At 51.5% G+C, this 14,367-nt stretch overlaps 6 protein-coding genes across 6 annotated transcripts; 1 reads left to right on the top strand and 5 right to left on the bottom strand.

Annotated features, from left to right (window-relative positions):
• Positions 1-316: 316 nt before the first annotated feature.
• On the bottom strand, positions 317-1,352 carry ALTATR162_LOCUS678 (uncharacterized protein; the record flags this gene model as incomplete). The annotated part of the gene is made up of 3 exons (XM_043308272.1): positions 317-347; positions 400-1,236; positions 1,288-1,352. The coding sequence occupies 3 exons, from the start codon at positions 1,350-1,352 to the stop codon at positions 317-319; spliced, it is 933 nt and encodes a 310-aa protein (XP_043164207.1).
• An 810-nt stretch (positions 1,353-2,162) lies between these two features.
• ALTATR162_LOCUS679 (uncharacterized protein) lies at positions 2,163-5,912 on the bottom strand (the record flags this gene model as incomplete). The annotated part of the gene is made up of 1 exon (XM_043308273.1): positions 2,163-5,912. The coding sequence occupies one exon, from the start codon at positions 5,910-5,912 to the stop codon at positions 2,163-2,165; it is 3,750 nt and encodes a 1,249-aa protein (XP_043164208.1).
• An 812-nt stretch (positions 5,913-6,724) lies between these two features.
• ALTATR162_LOCUS680 (uncharacterized protein) lies at positions 6,725-8,658 on the bottom strand (the record flags this gene model as incomplete). Its single annotated transcript, XM_043308274.1, has 2 exons — positions 6,725-8,215; positions 8,392-8,658. 2 exons carry the CDS (start codon positions 8,656-8,658, stop codon positions 6,725-6,727), a joined length of 1,758 nt encoding a protein of 585 aa, XP_043164209.1.
• Positions 8,659-9,614: 956 nt separating this feature from the next.
• Positions 9,615-10,732, bottom strand: ALTATR162_LOCUS681 (uncharacterized protein; the record flags this gene model as incomplete). Its single annotated transcript, XM_043308275.1, has 3 exons — positions 9,615-10,298; positions 10,374-10,456; positions 10,510-10,732. The coding sequence occupies 3 exons, from the start codon at positions 10,730-10,732 to the stop codon at positions 9,615-9,617; spliced, it is 990 nt and encodes a 329-aa protein (XP_043164210.1).
• Positions 10,733-11,857: 1,125 nt separating this feature from the next.
• ALTATR162_LOCUS682 (uncharacterized protein) lies at positions 11,858-12,805 on the bottom strand (the record flags this gene model as incomplete). Its single annotated transcript, XM_043308276.1, has 2 exons — positions 11,858-12,520; positions 12,569-12,805. 2 exons carry the CDS (start codon positions 12,803-12,805, stop codon positions 11,858-11,860), a joined length of 900 nt encoding a protein of 299 aa, XP_043164211.1.
• A 375-nt stretch (positions 12,806-13,180) lies between these two features.
• ALTATR162_LOCUS683 (uncharacterized protein) lies at positions 13,181-13,923 on the top strand (the record flags this gene model as incomplete). Its single annotated transcript, XM_043308277.1, has 2 exons — positions 13,181-13,297; positions 13,348-13,923. The coding sequence occupies 2 exons, from the start codon at positions 13,181-13,183 to the stop codon at positions 13,921-13,923; spliced, it is 693 nt and encodes a 230-aa protein (XP_043164212.1).
• Positions 13,924-14,367: the final 444 nt, after the last annotated feature.

A 14,367-nucleotide genomic window follows, 5' to 3' on the forward strand; every position in this document is an offset into this window, starting at 1 on the left:
GGGTTTGTATCGACTGCGCGGAAAGAGACGCAAGCCACCTTGGGAAAGTAACGCCCCGGTGACCACGCGGTCGGAAAAATATGCGAGACAAGCCGTTCACCTAGGCAAAGGACTTCGCCGCGTATCTCTCATGTACATGACTCTATAACGTGGTCTGAAGGTATGCGCTATTGCCTATACAACTGAAAACAAAACTGGCAAAATATGCAAATAAATTTAGGATCGTGTTTGCTGAACTGCTGCTAGAATCAAGGAGACTCAGCAAGAGGAGATTGAGAAGTATGCTTTCACATCGATAGAAACTGGACTCCTGGCTCTAAGTGCCAGAAGCTTTTGGTTTGGATGGTCTGCATTGACGTCAGCCGGGGAACATAGACAAGATACGGAATGAGCACTTACCGCCAAACCATACCCGTGTCGTCTGCAGGCAGACAGTCAGAATATCCTGCCTGCAATTTTCCTTCCTCGAGAAAATATTCAAAGGTATCATGTGGTCGTAGACTTCCCCCAAGCACGTGAATGCTGGCGCCGAGAATGTATCCAGCGTTCCTCAAGCGACACAGAGATGCAGACATCATGGCGGTGCCTTTCAAGAAGAGACTTCTTCGATCATCATCCCCTACAGAAGAGCGCTCCGGGTAGTTGAAAAGGATATGTATCGATGCACAGCTCCTCAACTTGAACAATGATTCGAAGTCTTGAATCAGCCCTGTCAACGTTTCCGGTGGGTAGTACGAAGGCATCACGCTTCGATTCTGACGATTTTTCTTCCTATCCAACGCAAGACTGTCCGGCCACACAGCGATGGAAATCTTCGTAATCAACTTGTAGCGCGGAATATGAATGCAAGCAGCCTCTTCATCGAGAAGGACTCTCAAACATGTGTGCCTCCAAAGAACCATGAAGCTGCTGTTGTGGTACCAGACAGTCATCATTCTCGCCAACATAGGTTTTCCAACATATTCGACCTTCCAGTAATGCTCGAGTGGCGGAGAGTCCACCATGGGGTATATTGGCTCGCAACACGGATCTGCCGTGACATCTGCGCTGTTGCGGCCGATGATAAGTTCAATAATCATGTCGCATAACTCGGTTGGCAGAGAGTGGAGGATCTCTTGGCATATGAATCGGCACGAGGCTTGCGCATATGAATCGAAGATCTTCAATTTCTGAATGGCGCGGGTAGCACCCTCCGGGTAGTCATGGTAAACACGCGCTTTGACACGTTGACGTGCACTTTGTTTGTTTTAGTAAGTGACAATGTTGACATGGTTTGCCAAAACATACGCGATAGCCTGCCGAAGCAGCTTCAGAACTTCTTTTGCGCTAGTAACTTTAGAATTTGCCTTCATGATACAAGCGAGCACAGCGTATCTTACAAAGAGATGTTAAAACAAGATTATATAAAGATGCGCTAGGGCTAGGCAGCAGTGCATGGACCTAGGTAGAGTCCTGGCATTGTAACACACACTTCACTACGTCACCTAAGACATGCTCGTAGATGCGGACTCTGAGTTCCCTTGGCAACACGGTGACCATCTGTTCGCATAGGTTTTGGCACGAAGTATCGTGCTTGGCGTCAACGCTCTTAGTCGTGGCATGTCTGCCCATCTCTGCGTATCGGGCGCCCGCCAGCGACGAGGCGGCCAGGTCGAAGCGCAAAGTGGTCGAAAAGCACAGAAAGGAGATCTGTCCAGCACAATTCCAACAGGTGAAGGTCAATTTGGTATACAAGGGAAGAGAAGCAATACGAGGAAAGATGCCTTTATACGCTTTACCTGAACAGTGCATCGTTACTTCAAAACTCCAGCTATGGGCCATATAACAGCATGTCGTCCTTGCTCCCCCGTCTTCAGCGGCATCCATAGAAGTTCCAAAGTGCAAGTAATAAAAAACATCATGATTATAATAATCGAGGTATCTAAGTATCATCCACCCATGCATCTCATCAAAAAGGAACCAGCCTCTATCCTTCGCGTCATCGCTTCCCAAAAGAGGCAAGTCCAAATGCGATGCATGCGCATTGCTCATGTACCCGTCCAAAAAGGCTCCATGCTAAAAACAAAAACAAAACGCCGTCGATGCAATTCGAGCGTAGAATATGCTCTACCAGTAAGCTCATTTGTCTCTGAAAAGAGAAAAAGGCAATTCATGTCAGCCCGTTATATCCGTCCGCCTTCTACAATCTCCCTGCCAATTAATTCCAGCTCACCACTTTCAGCCGTTCGTCGACGTTCTAGCACCCATCTTCCCTCACCAGCTTCGTCGTGCTCACGTACATATGTCACGCTATCTGCCGCACTGCCCTTCCTGCTATGTCCACGGTTCCATCCACCGCCGCTTCCACCATTCGGCGTGATGGGAGAAGAGTTAGAGATCGGACTAAGACCCATACTCTGTCTCCGTGGTCCGCCGGATGTAGAAACAGTGGGCGCGGATGGCGAGGAAAGCGACGTGTCTATTGAAGGTGGATTCGGCGGTCGATTTTGATGTTGCGGTAGGTATGGCGAAGAGAGCGGCATTGGGAATGGCGATACGGGAAGGGAAATGTTGGAAGGTGAAGTTGCGGACATACCACCTGGGGACAAGGCTAGACTCATGTTGTGCTGAGCGTACAGTTCGGAAATCGGAGGAAGAAGTGGTGCTTCATTCCCGATGCCGTATCCAGTTGGGCTAGCGACACCGTTATAATCGCTAGCTGTGAGAGTAGGGCTTTCAGGCCGTTCAACTGCACCGTAGTCCTCTTCACTGGATCCTCCAGACTCGTACGCGCCATTAACAGCATCCATGAGTCCGTCATCATCTTCCTCGCGGCCTTCATGATCATCTTGGTAATCAGAAGAGATATTGTTGGAGGAATATGAGCTCTCGAGGGAGTCGGAAGGCTGCTCTCTCATGCGATTACCAACAGGGCTTGACGCCCGGGGTACGAACTGCATGCCCATGGGTGAAGAGTTGCGTGGGCTATTAGCGGCACTGGCCGGTAGACTAGCCACACTTCCACCAAAGGCGCCTTTTCGCAACTTCATTAACGTATCAAGACTCATGTCTTCTTCTGCAGGTCCAGGAAAGCCATACGGGCTCATACGAGCAAGCTGTGCCAGGCCGGGGCTCGACATTGGTTGCTGTCCATCGCGGAAGTGGTTGAGACTGATGAAAGAATTGCGCGTGCTGTACTCGCTGCGCTCCGTGATAGGTGTCAAACTCGGCTCTCGCACAGCGTTGCGACCACTGACTGTGCGACCTAGGCCAGATGGTCCAAAGAAGCCACCCCAAGCGCTTGGTGACTCGCCGACTGCAGAAGCGTAGAAACCAAACTCTTGGCCGTAGAATCCCTCATCGTCATAGGCCAGGGCTTCAGCATTTGCCTCGGCAATGATGGGGTCATCCTCCATAGCAGAGTCAAAGTCGCTGTAGTCGTAGTCGTCAACGAAACCGGAGCTCATGCCGTATATCTCATCATCCTGCGGGAAGCTAAGGGTATCTACGCTGAAACGCCCATCGTCAGGAACAAGGCTGGGTCGCGAGTTGCTGAGCGACGACTGATCGTCGACGTCAAAGTTAGTTTGACCGGCGTCCACGCTCGCCTTCCTTGCAAATCGGCCAGCAGCCTCAGCACGCGTAGCGGCATCGGCAAGAGCACTGTGATATGCGCTGAGGTTGTCGAAACTGGGCACAGGTCGCTGCTGTGCGATGGAAGTCTTGTGTGCCAGTGAAGGCTCCGACTTCTCGAGGTGCTTTGATACAGTGTCATCATCCGCTTCATAGCCTGTCTCTGAGCTCAATACATCAAACCCACGGGGCTGATGAGTAGCCGGCGATAACTCGTCTTCAGCAAATTTGACCTTCCTTTCGTACAATGGCCCATTAGGGTCATCGAAGACATTCTCGTCGAATTCTGTAGACTCGATGTCGTCCTGGTCACCAATAAGTCCATCGTCAAAGTACATATCGTCATCGAGATCAATATTTTCGAAGCTTTGTTGGTTGGCGTCTGAGGGGACTGCATTCTCAGACGTCTCGGGAGATTTGACCGGAGAGGACTCAGCAGGCTTACCCGAAAGACTGGTTAGACCCAGTCCATAAGTCTGCATATTTGCTGTATTCTGTTGAATCGATTGACCGCTCATCAATGACATCTGGTATTGCTGGAGCATCTCTTGCGACATGGCAAAACCGATAGGGTTTCCGTTGATATCAACAGGCGTCTGCGTTAGGTTCATTGGGCTCGCTGTGTTGCTCATATTCTGCTGTATCGACAGAGATGAGAAGTCGAAAGCGTTCATTCCGGAATCCAGTGTCTGATCTCCTAGCCCGCCCCCAAACTCGTCCTCTTCACCCAGCATTGGTATCTCTTCATCAAAACCGCCGTCCATGTCGTCGTAATCGTCCATGCCGTAGTCATCGTACTCGTCTTCGACTGAGTTGGTAGAGTTCCGCGCCTGCTTCTTCTCCGCCTCCTTTGCCTTGTGTCGCTCCTCGAGCAGCTTCTCTTGCGCAGAATCCGTGCCACCGGATATCTGGAAGCTGAATCTGGATGCTCGACTGCTGAAATGTGCTGGTAGCCCCGCTGGCTGAAACGATGGGTCTGTAACGGATGTTGCCCTTGATCGTGCAGGCGGTGGTGGTGACTTGGTCGACTTCCTCTTCCGTGGGGTGACATCTGTAGACACGTCCAGGGGATTCTCCGACTCCTGTACGGGCGATAAGACCGAGGATCCGCTTTCAAACGCTTGGAATGACGGCTGGGGTGGTGGAGACGATTGTGGAGGAGGCGGTGGCGGTGGCGGAGGCGGTGGCGGCGAGTTCATGGGTTGTGGTGGGGGAGGAACTGAGCGTTCGGGTGGTGGGAATTGTACAGAATTTCTTGCGAGGAAGTCCTTGTTCACCAACTGCTCTGCCCTTATAGCAGCTTGCGACTGCTCGTAGCTGGTGTCATCGTCAAAGTGTTCACGGAACACGGGTGTATGCTCTTTCTCAATCTTGGGCGGGCTGACACGACCTATTTCCTGCTGTGCCTCGCCCCCTTCCAACGCATTGTTGTAGGAGTAACCTCGGTTTAGTCTAGGCGCATCGAAATCGTGTCTAATCTTTCCGCGGATGCTGGGGTCGTAGTTGTCGGGCATGGGAGGGACGTTGGAAGGCGAGCGTTGAGTGACGAGCGACTCGTCGGCGAGAGGATCCAGGGTCTGTCCAGACCTCCGTCGCATTAGAAGCGACATGGGGTTGCGCAGGGTTAGTCTCGATCTTGACTTACTGGGGGCGGCTGTCGGTGTCGAGGTGCTCTTGGAACTGCCCGTAAGTTTATCGCTGATGCCACTCAGCAGCGATGTCTGTGACTTGGAGAAGTTTGAATAGCTGGGAGATATGACGGAAGGTGCTAGATGGGAGGATGGTTGGGGAGGTGTCTCGGACGCTGGCGTAGGTACTGTCTTTTGAGGGAAGCCCGGGGTCGGTCGATGAGCGCTCGTGGGTGTGCTTCCAGCGTGTGAGCGTGCAGACGGCGGCTTGTTTTCATAGCCAGGGGACAGGTGGTCCTGTGTCCTTTGGGGCGGAGAGAGCATGCCGCGATCCTGTGCCATCTTACTGCTGCTGCCCCCAGTACTCGCCGAATGCTGACTGGTGGTATATTGGGAGCTATTAGGCGACGCGGCTTTGTCGAGCTTCGAGGTGACGCGTGTAATGGGCGGCAGCTGGGGCGGATAGGGCGATATGGGGGAGCCTGAGGTGTAGCTGGCATTGTCGTTGAAGCGTGGTGAGGAGAAGTACTCGGGATTATGCGACGGCGAGGGTAGAGGATGGGCGTGAGCGGCGGGGCTTGCAACGGGCTCTGGTGAAGCGAGACTCGAGGCATTCCGCTTCGCATGACCGGGCCTGAGCTTGGAGAACATCGAAGTCCCTGAGGGCGCCATGGTTGTGTTTCGTGTCGCCGCGCGGCCGCTATCGCGTTGCTTCTACGCGGACTGCAGGGAGCGACGTTGTTACCAGGCGGGGCTGGTTCGGGCGGTGATTGTGCCTCTCAGCGAGGCCATGCACCGAAACGCACCATCACCGGGTGGGGAGAAGCTGGCCGCGGCGTTGTTGGGGCTATGGGGCCTTGGTTGGAAAAGTTGGTGATGCGATTCCGGTGTGGCACGACTTTCGGAATGCGCGTGTCGGGATGCGATTATGTCAATTGCGTCTTCCACGTTTCCGAGTCTAGTAAGCAATTGCCGAATATCGTGACCGTCTCGTGTACGCAAAACGAGGTTCGATACTGTTGAATTCAGTCTGCTTCGTCGTGGCTGCCCGTGAAAGCTGACGCGACCTCCTCTCCCCAACACCAAGGTTCATGCGACGCGCGCTAGCAGGGAATCTCCCGCACCAGTCCCTCTTAACCGCGACTTTTGGAACGCTCTTGCAACGGCTTCGCCTAGACTTTCTTCACCTGCGAGAGCTCGGTACGCTAGAACTTCCATGCATATGCTTCCAAACCGTCTAGAAAAAGGAGGCATGATGCCAGTTCACATCACAGCCGATAATCTACAATCAGACAGACCTTCATGACGTTTGAAGCTCATTGCACTAATGCACAGCGGATGCCAAACGAGAGTCACCTAGCCTCGTATTACAACCCCACCATAAGCACAATCAAGCGATAAGACTATGTCATGAGAGGTGCTTTTTTATTCAACATTCATGTGACGATACATCAAGGCCGAGTCTACCCAGCCATTCGTCCATTTCAAGCACGCCTCTTACCACCCCTCGACTTTATCGGCCTTCCCAACCTTCCAACATCCCGCTTCCTCAGTGCCCTCTTTGCCACCTCTGCATCTGCTGACCACGTAGGCTCAGCGTCCGGACCGTTGAGCGCCGTGTTGTACGTCGCATTTGCCGGCGTTACCTCGAACTGCATCGTGGCGTTGCCCTCTCTATACTCACTCGTCGGCGTGCCTACAGATAGATAGTCGGCGTCACACTTCTCCGTACCAGTCGCGATATCAACTTGCTTCAGCGCACGCTCGAAAATCTCGAGCGATGCGAGGGGTTGGTAGAAGGGCACCTCGTGGCCGGACTCGTAGATGCGGAGGAAAGAGAAGAGGCCCGCTTGCTTGACTTGGCCGTGAACGATGCCGTCACTGGTAGTAATGTTGGTGAAACCAGCCTCGGAGTAGCCAGTTGCGTTGATCATGTCTGCGACGACCTGACCACCGAGCCAGTTGCAGTTGTAGTCGGCATCGCCATAGTACAGCATGACCTGAACACCTGCATCGAGCAGTTTCTGACAAGCCGCAATCGTGCCGGATGGACGGTCATCATCACCAGTGTTGCCAAATGCTGAAGAGACTGTGCTGGCGCTCTGGGAGAAGTTCTGGAATGCGCCAATCGCCTGCTGTACCTCGGGCAAGTTCAAATAATCACCAAAGTAGCCGTAGGGGAATGGGTCTGGCGTCAAGAACCTCATGTCATACTCATCACGTCCGCTGTATATGTCGTAGAGATTCTCAACCTTGGAATAACAGAAATCATCCGCGCTTGCACAGACCGAGTTGATTCCAGTCTCGTAGCATTGCTTGGTCCGGTCGTAGCAGTTACCCGAACCGTACATGTTATTGTACCACTCCGCTTTGACCGTATCATTATACGGGTCGTAATCGTAGGTGTTGCCAGGGTAAACGGAGTAGTTGTAGTAAGCTTGGTACTGGACAAGTGGATCGAACCATCCGTTGCCGATAAGTACATTCTCGAGCTCGATCTTGTGCGCACCGGTAATGTTCTTCGCGTTCTGGTCGAGGAAGTAGGAGTTGAAGATTGGTCCGTAGTGGCCGCCGTAGCTCTCGGTTGTGAAGCTGAAGCCGCTACGCGAGTACTGAGGGAACGCACCCATGAATCCTTGCAGCGTCTTCCACATTCCTGGCGCTGCACCTTCAGTGCTGTTGGCGGTCAAAGTGTGGTCTGGCTTGGAGTATGTTCCGCACGTTCCATAATTTTGGGCGTAGTCTGGGCAAGTCGCGTTCGGCAATTGAACAATAGTGCTGCCGTCTGTGTAGCCAGGGATAGGAATGGAGTATGAGAAGCCGACGTCTGTAGGTTGATCAATGAACAGCATGTTGCTTGCATTGGTCCACGAGTACGGGTTGTTGAACGGCTTCAGGTCTGGTCCGATACCACATGGTCCTAATTCTTGGAAGAGGCCGATCATAGAGCTGGAGCCTGGACCTCCATTGATCCACTACAGATGGCGTTAGTATCTTGTTTTTGTATGTTCACTGTCAGAAGTTCGTGTTTCCTGTATCGTGCCCCAAAGATATTCATGGTTTTTCGCTTCATCTACATAGTACTGCCATCTGTGGGGACCTCCAGATATATGGTTCAAAAAACGCAAGTTGCATCGCAGAATCAACTTACCACTGTCAATGGCGCCTCGGATGGATCCTGGTTGCGCGCCTCAAAGAACCACCAGAAGACGTGCTGGTCCTCCGCGATATCTGCGTAGCCGCTGTAGCTCTTCACATTCGGGTTGAGCTCGCAAATACCGGTAGGTACCTCCTTGTACCGTACACTGATGTTCGCATAGCCTTCCTTGGTAATCAAGTCCGTAGGCGCAGGTACGAACTGCGCAAGAGTACCAGCTGCCAGTAAAGGCGCTGCAAGTAGCTTGTTCGTGCGCTTCATTGTTGACTTTGTTGTAAGTCTTCGTGTAACAATGAGCTGATCCGGCTCAATGGGTGAGGATGAAGAGAGAACAAAGGTAAGTGGAGAAGAGAGAGCAGATCTTTGAATGATGAGCAGTACTACACTTTTTCTGGAAGCTTACGCAGGCCCGATAGCCAGCTCTCACCTTCCCATGTAGGCTAAGCATCCACTCATCTCGGTGCCGTAAACATCGGCCGTGATCCAGTGCTCGTACCAACGACGTCATGGTATAGTTCCATGTATTCGCATTTCGCACTCCGCTATCTACGGACTCCGTACGAATGATTCGCCAGTACAAAGGTTGGTCACTTGAATCTACATGGTTTAGCCACTTCATTGCATTTCAGGCAAGAGAGCTCGCATAATTAGACCGATGAAGATAATGAAGGCTGCAACCCGTCAACCGAACGACACGATGTTAGGAATATACCCCGCTATCTGGTCCCAAGCTCGCATTGGCAAGAGCTTGTACAAGCTTGCATGGCTTGATAGTGGCAGACGATCTATGCCTGTAAGGGCAGGTAGTAGGCAACGGCTATCCGAGCGCGCACGGGCAGGCAAGGTCTCTTCTGCACCACTTCGGTAGTTTCTGCTGATATCCATTGTAGGACCGATGTTGGCTTACTTATGCTGTATATCGCTCGTATGAGTGTTGCACAGAAGATTCAGTAGGTCTACTTGGGAAAGAATACTACGTACGGAGGCACATTGTCGCGTCATTAACCGGAACAGCTAGCGCCATTACTAACGAGTTCGCCTGAAAGGCAGGCACGAGATACAAGGCAAGATTGTCATTCAAACATGTCTCATTGGACTTCATACCATTACGGTAGGTATTATTTCTTCCCATATCCGTCACTTCGTATGCAATCGTTAAGTCCTCCCAACGCCTCGTACTCCACGCCATGCTGTGATGCAATTGAGGCACTGGTCATCTACAATACTGTACCGAAACCGAAAGTCGTCTTGATACTTCGGACATAGTACTGGTCCCAGTTGGTCTTGGTGGGCTCCTCTTGACCAACTGGTACACCCTTCCACTCTACCCTCATGACCGTCACAGCATCAACATCGTTCTGATCAAACCATATAGACAGGGTGGAGTAGTGTCCCGCAGGCCATTGTGCAAGTCGCCATTTCTGGACGATGTGTGTAGGTTCCTGGAGTTCGGTGAACTCTCCAGTGACGTTTCCGCCGAAGAGCTCAAATGTACCGCCAGGCTGTGCGCCTGTCCAGTTCCGTGGTGGTGCCCGCGTGAACGCGGCAATGCGTTGCGGATCTGTGAAGGTCTGGTAGAGGTTCGCCGCATCTGTGCGGAACTCTGTGCTGTCGGTGATGGTGGTCACATTGACAACTGCGCCAGAGCTGCTCTTTTGAGAACCGGACGACTCCGTCTTGGAGCTGGATTTGTTCACGCTTGAGCTTGAGTATACCTTTGGGGCCGTGAAGCCGCTACCAGGGTTGGCGCCTGGCGCATGCTGGATATCCTTTCCGTGTTCCGCCATGACCGCTGGCGCAAGCTGTGAGAAGCTTTTACGCAGTTGCGGTAGGATCTTGGATCGTACTAGGTCCTTTACAGGCTGTTTGCTGCTCTCGTCCGAGTATACGTCTACCTCAAACTATGGCAAACTGTTAGTGACAATGTACATCATCACGCATAGAAATAAAAAAGGGTGCCAGCGAAGGGAACATACGACATACTCGTCTTCCTCCGTGTCGTGAGCGACTTCCGGGACGGTAATGGTGCCGCTAGCCTCTTCGCCCTCTTTGTTCTTGCCTGCCGACCGAGTCAGCTCGCCCAAGAAGAGTACGACTAAGAGAAAGACGCACCTGAGTATTCGAGCTTCAGTTTCACATCAAAGATGGTGATGACTTTGCCTTTGCGCTGGCTAACATCTACGTCTCCATCCATGCTTACAACCTTGTCGATCTTTGCTGTCACGCCATCTTGTTCCGCAGATATTTGGACAAGCTCCTTGTCAAGATACTCTCGCGTCCATCCTGACACGTCCTTATTGACCCAATGCCAGTTGTTCGGGTTGTGGAGGACCATGGTGATGTCCGGTGAGCGTGCTCAATTACTACTCGATTTCTGTGAAAAGCTTGTTAGCTTCGGCCTCTTCCACTGATGTAAAGATAGATGTGTAGGGAAGTATTGTCAGAAGGCGACTAAAAAGTCTAAGCAGCTGATCCGCATGCAAAGAGTACAAGTCTTCTCAGACTGGTGCCAGCTTGTGTCTCATCATTCGAAAATTGGAGAAAGGCGTTGAGTACTTACAAGATAAAGCGCAGACTCTAACACTGAGCTACACGAGGCGCAAATTCAAGCGATGGTGTAGGGTACAGGAGGAGAGTTCTGCAAGTTATGTAGAGGGGAGCTTGAGGCAGAAGTTTCTGGAACTGATATGCCAGAACGCGCTACGGCCGGGCCGACAAAAACGCCGGCCATCCCCTTGGCCCGTGCTACTACTGCAGCACTAGCATCGATGCAGGATGCATGTTGGCGGGTACAACTTGTCCATTCCTTTGTCAATGTTCTCACAAGAGGAAATACTTGCCAGATTATCACGCTTCTTCATAGATTTGCTAGGCAAGCTATCACACCCGAAATTGTAAAAGTCGTGGAGCCTTTCGGGGCTTCCAAGGTTAGCTAGCGGGTGAGTTGCAACTATTCAAAGCACTCTAGAACTCTCTCATAGCGTTGTGACTTGCGATATTGCCTAATTGATTGACACCCATAATCTTTCTCAGTCGATTCCTTGACGTTGTAGCTGAACTACTGCAAAAAGGATGCATTTATTACCATGTTGCTGGTACATGCCGATCGTACCGAGTTTGAAACTAGGGTGCTAGCGCTCGGCCGGGACAACTCTATGAGGATTCACGGCGTGCTGATACGCTTCCATGGTTCCAGCATCCACGAAAACGGATTTCAGTATTGTCGCAGTCCGCCAAGGTGATTATAGATTGCATTTGATTTGTGACCTCTGAAGTGACTACTCGTACCCTCCGCAAGTATCCAGGTCGCAGCAGACCAGCGTATCGATAGTGTATCCTAAAGACCCACCCACTGTTGCACTCTCGAGCTACATTGATATCCCCCCGGACATGTTTCACAGGCTATCCACTTAGCACTTCAAGGACCCTTCGCGTGATGAAGTTCACATCATATGTTTTATCATCTAACCAAGGCTTTGAAGTCATCGCTGATGGACTCGAAGTCAGCACGGTGCGACGCCGACCACTCACACACCTTTCGAATACCTTCCAGATCCGCCTGCATGTGATCACTCGAAGTGGTTCCATTCAATACCATGACTCCTTGATCCATGACAAGGGCGTAAAGTGCGACTGGCAGTCCGATATTCGTCGTTTGAGCCAATGCGGCAACGGGCTTGGACCTGAGAAGAGAAGGGTTTCCGGTCAAAGTCCAGAACGACTGGTACATGATACCGTGTCCTCGGCAGAAGGCGCGTAGCGGTACATCGTAGCGCGTTTGAGGGTAGAAGCGGTTCTGGACAACCGCCGGCTTAACTGTAGCATGCTCATATATAGTTTCAAGAACGGGGAGAGTGACGTTGGAGATACCGAGAGATCGAATTTTATGAGGCACGTACGACTCGAGTAGCCGCCAAGCTTGCAGTGTTTGGTCAATAGTAGGTAACGGCGAATGAAGAAGTAAGCAGTCAATGTATGAACCACTCTCGGAATGGCCATCATGCCGCAGGTTGTTCAAAGAAGAGGCGACAGATATGTGTATCTGGGTGTCCAAGGGCGCTTCAGGATCGTAGGGCATATTGTTCAGATCTTGGCCGGCAGGAGTGGTGTACTTTGTCTGTAACTATGGAAGATGAGTGTCAGAGAAATCACTCGTAAAGAATAAACACACATAGAGTTCCCTTCGCTCTAAGATGCCGTCCTCAATCGCTTCACGGAGCGCTTCTCCAACCAAAGATTCCTGATAATGCCGTGGCTGTGCAGCTGTATCGACACGACGAAAACCTTTAGCGAGCGCTTCCTTCACCAGCCTCTTCGTTTGGTCTTTCTTCCAGGCAGTACCGTAGATGAATGCAGGTTGATCGTCATCAAGGCGTGACATACTTTGAGTGGTCGAAGCAGAAGCCATAGTGCGTGTGTTTGATGATGGAAGACTACAGCAGGGCTTCGAGGAAGATTTGGAGTAGATAAAAGCAAAACGACGAGCAATCGACGAAGCCATATGCCTGGATGTCATGTCCTATTTCCGTTGACAAACCAATGCAATCATGTTCACATGTCCACGTCGGGAATGACGATGCAAGGTACCCGGTATGACTAAGCTAACAGTGACGCCTGCCATCTGACGTGAGCCCCACCAAGGTTCCGATCGGACCTCCATCATCCCGACCAGAAAGTGCTCGAAGTACATCGACCAACACCACACTTGCTCGCGATAACCACCTTGTCCTTCTCTCTACGCCCCAACTTCGTCTTCTAGGCATACCATACCTAATCAAACATCATGGGTCGTCCAGACGGTCCTCGCGATCCTATCGCTGGTCCCGATACACCACAACCGCCATTCCCAATAAAGCTCCGAGGACCAGTAGTCAAGGGTTTCGGACGCGGAAGTAAAGAGGTACAGGCCAAATAACATTCTCAGCCATCTCCACAAGCTAACAATAACAGCTAGGCATACCAACCGCCAACATCCCCCTCTCGGGCCTTAGCATAGGCGGCCACGACGAGCTAGAATCCGGCATCTACTATGGCTGGTGCACCCTCGACACATCCTCGATTGCCTCCTCCACAACCTCTTCCAGCGTCCCCAGCGCCACAGACGATACTTCCGTCCCCAGCCAATCCTCCTCCCATGCCGTGTCAGACCTCGAATATTCGTCCGAGACCCCTACCCCAGCAACCATCTACCCTACCGTCCTGTCTATCGGCTACAATCCATACTACAAGAACACGCAACGTAGCATCGAGATTCACATCTTACATAACTTCAAGCAAGACTTTTATGGCGCGACTCTCAGTCTGATGATACTAGGGTTCATACGGCCAGAGTACGATTACGTGAGTAAGGACGCGTTGGTGGAGGATATCAGGGAGGATATTCGAGTTGCGCAGAGGAGTTTGGCAAGAGGGGGGTATGAGGCTTGGAAGAAGGATGAGTGGTTGAGGGGTGGCGAGGATACAAATATTAACTGGAATCAGGCGGGGCAGAAGGACGGAGTGGGGATTTCGCAGATGATGAATTAGACAAAGGAGATGAAGTGATGGAAAAGGGAGAAAGGAAGACACAGTCGTGGTTATAGATGATAGACGATTCGACGACCTGCATAGCGATATCCTTGTATGAATGAACATTACTATCATACTGATGTTCTAGCGATGAAAGCATTGGTATCGCGCCCATGTTGGCGACTTGTCTACTCCAATTACACCCTTGATGTGCGCCCTCAACACCTGAACTAATCAACAGCAATTTCCCGAGCTATACCTTTACCAGACAGGCATGTCTTGTGAGTCGACCTAGATATACATCCATGCATATGCGCCGTTCCTGAACGCAACCCCAAAAACATGAAAGCACTTTTTTGCTCCCGCCATGACGTATTGGCACATTAACTGTCAAGATTACATCATCCGTTTGTTTGCGACCGTTCGTCAGGTGAGAGGACACCAATGAAAACCGCCTAATGT

The sequence above is a fragment of the Alternaria atra genome, assembly GCF_907166805.1.
Source record: "Alternaria atra isolate CS162 genome assembly, contig: 21, whole genome shotgun sequence".
Taxonomy (NCBI): domain Eukaryota; kingdom Fungi; phylum Ascomycota; class Dothideomycetes; order Pleosporales; family Pleosporaceae; genus Alternaria; species Alternaria atra.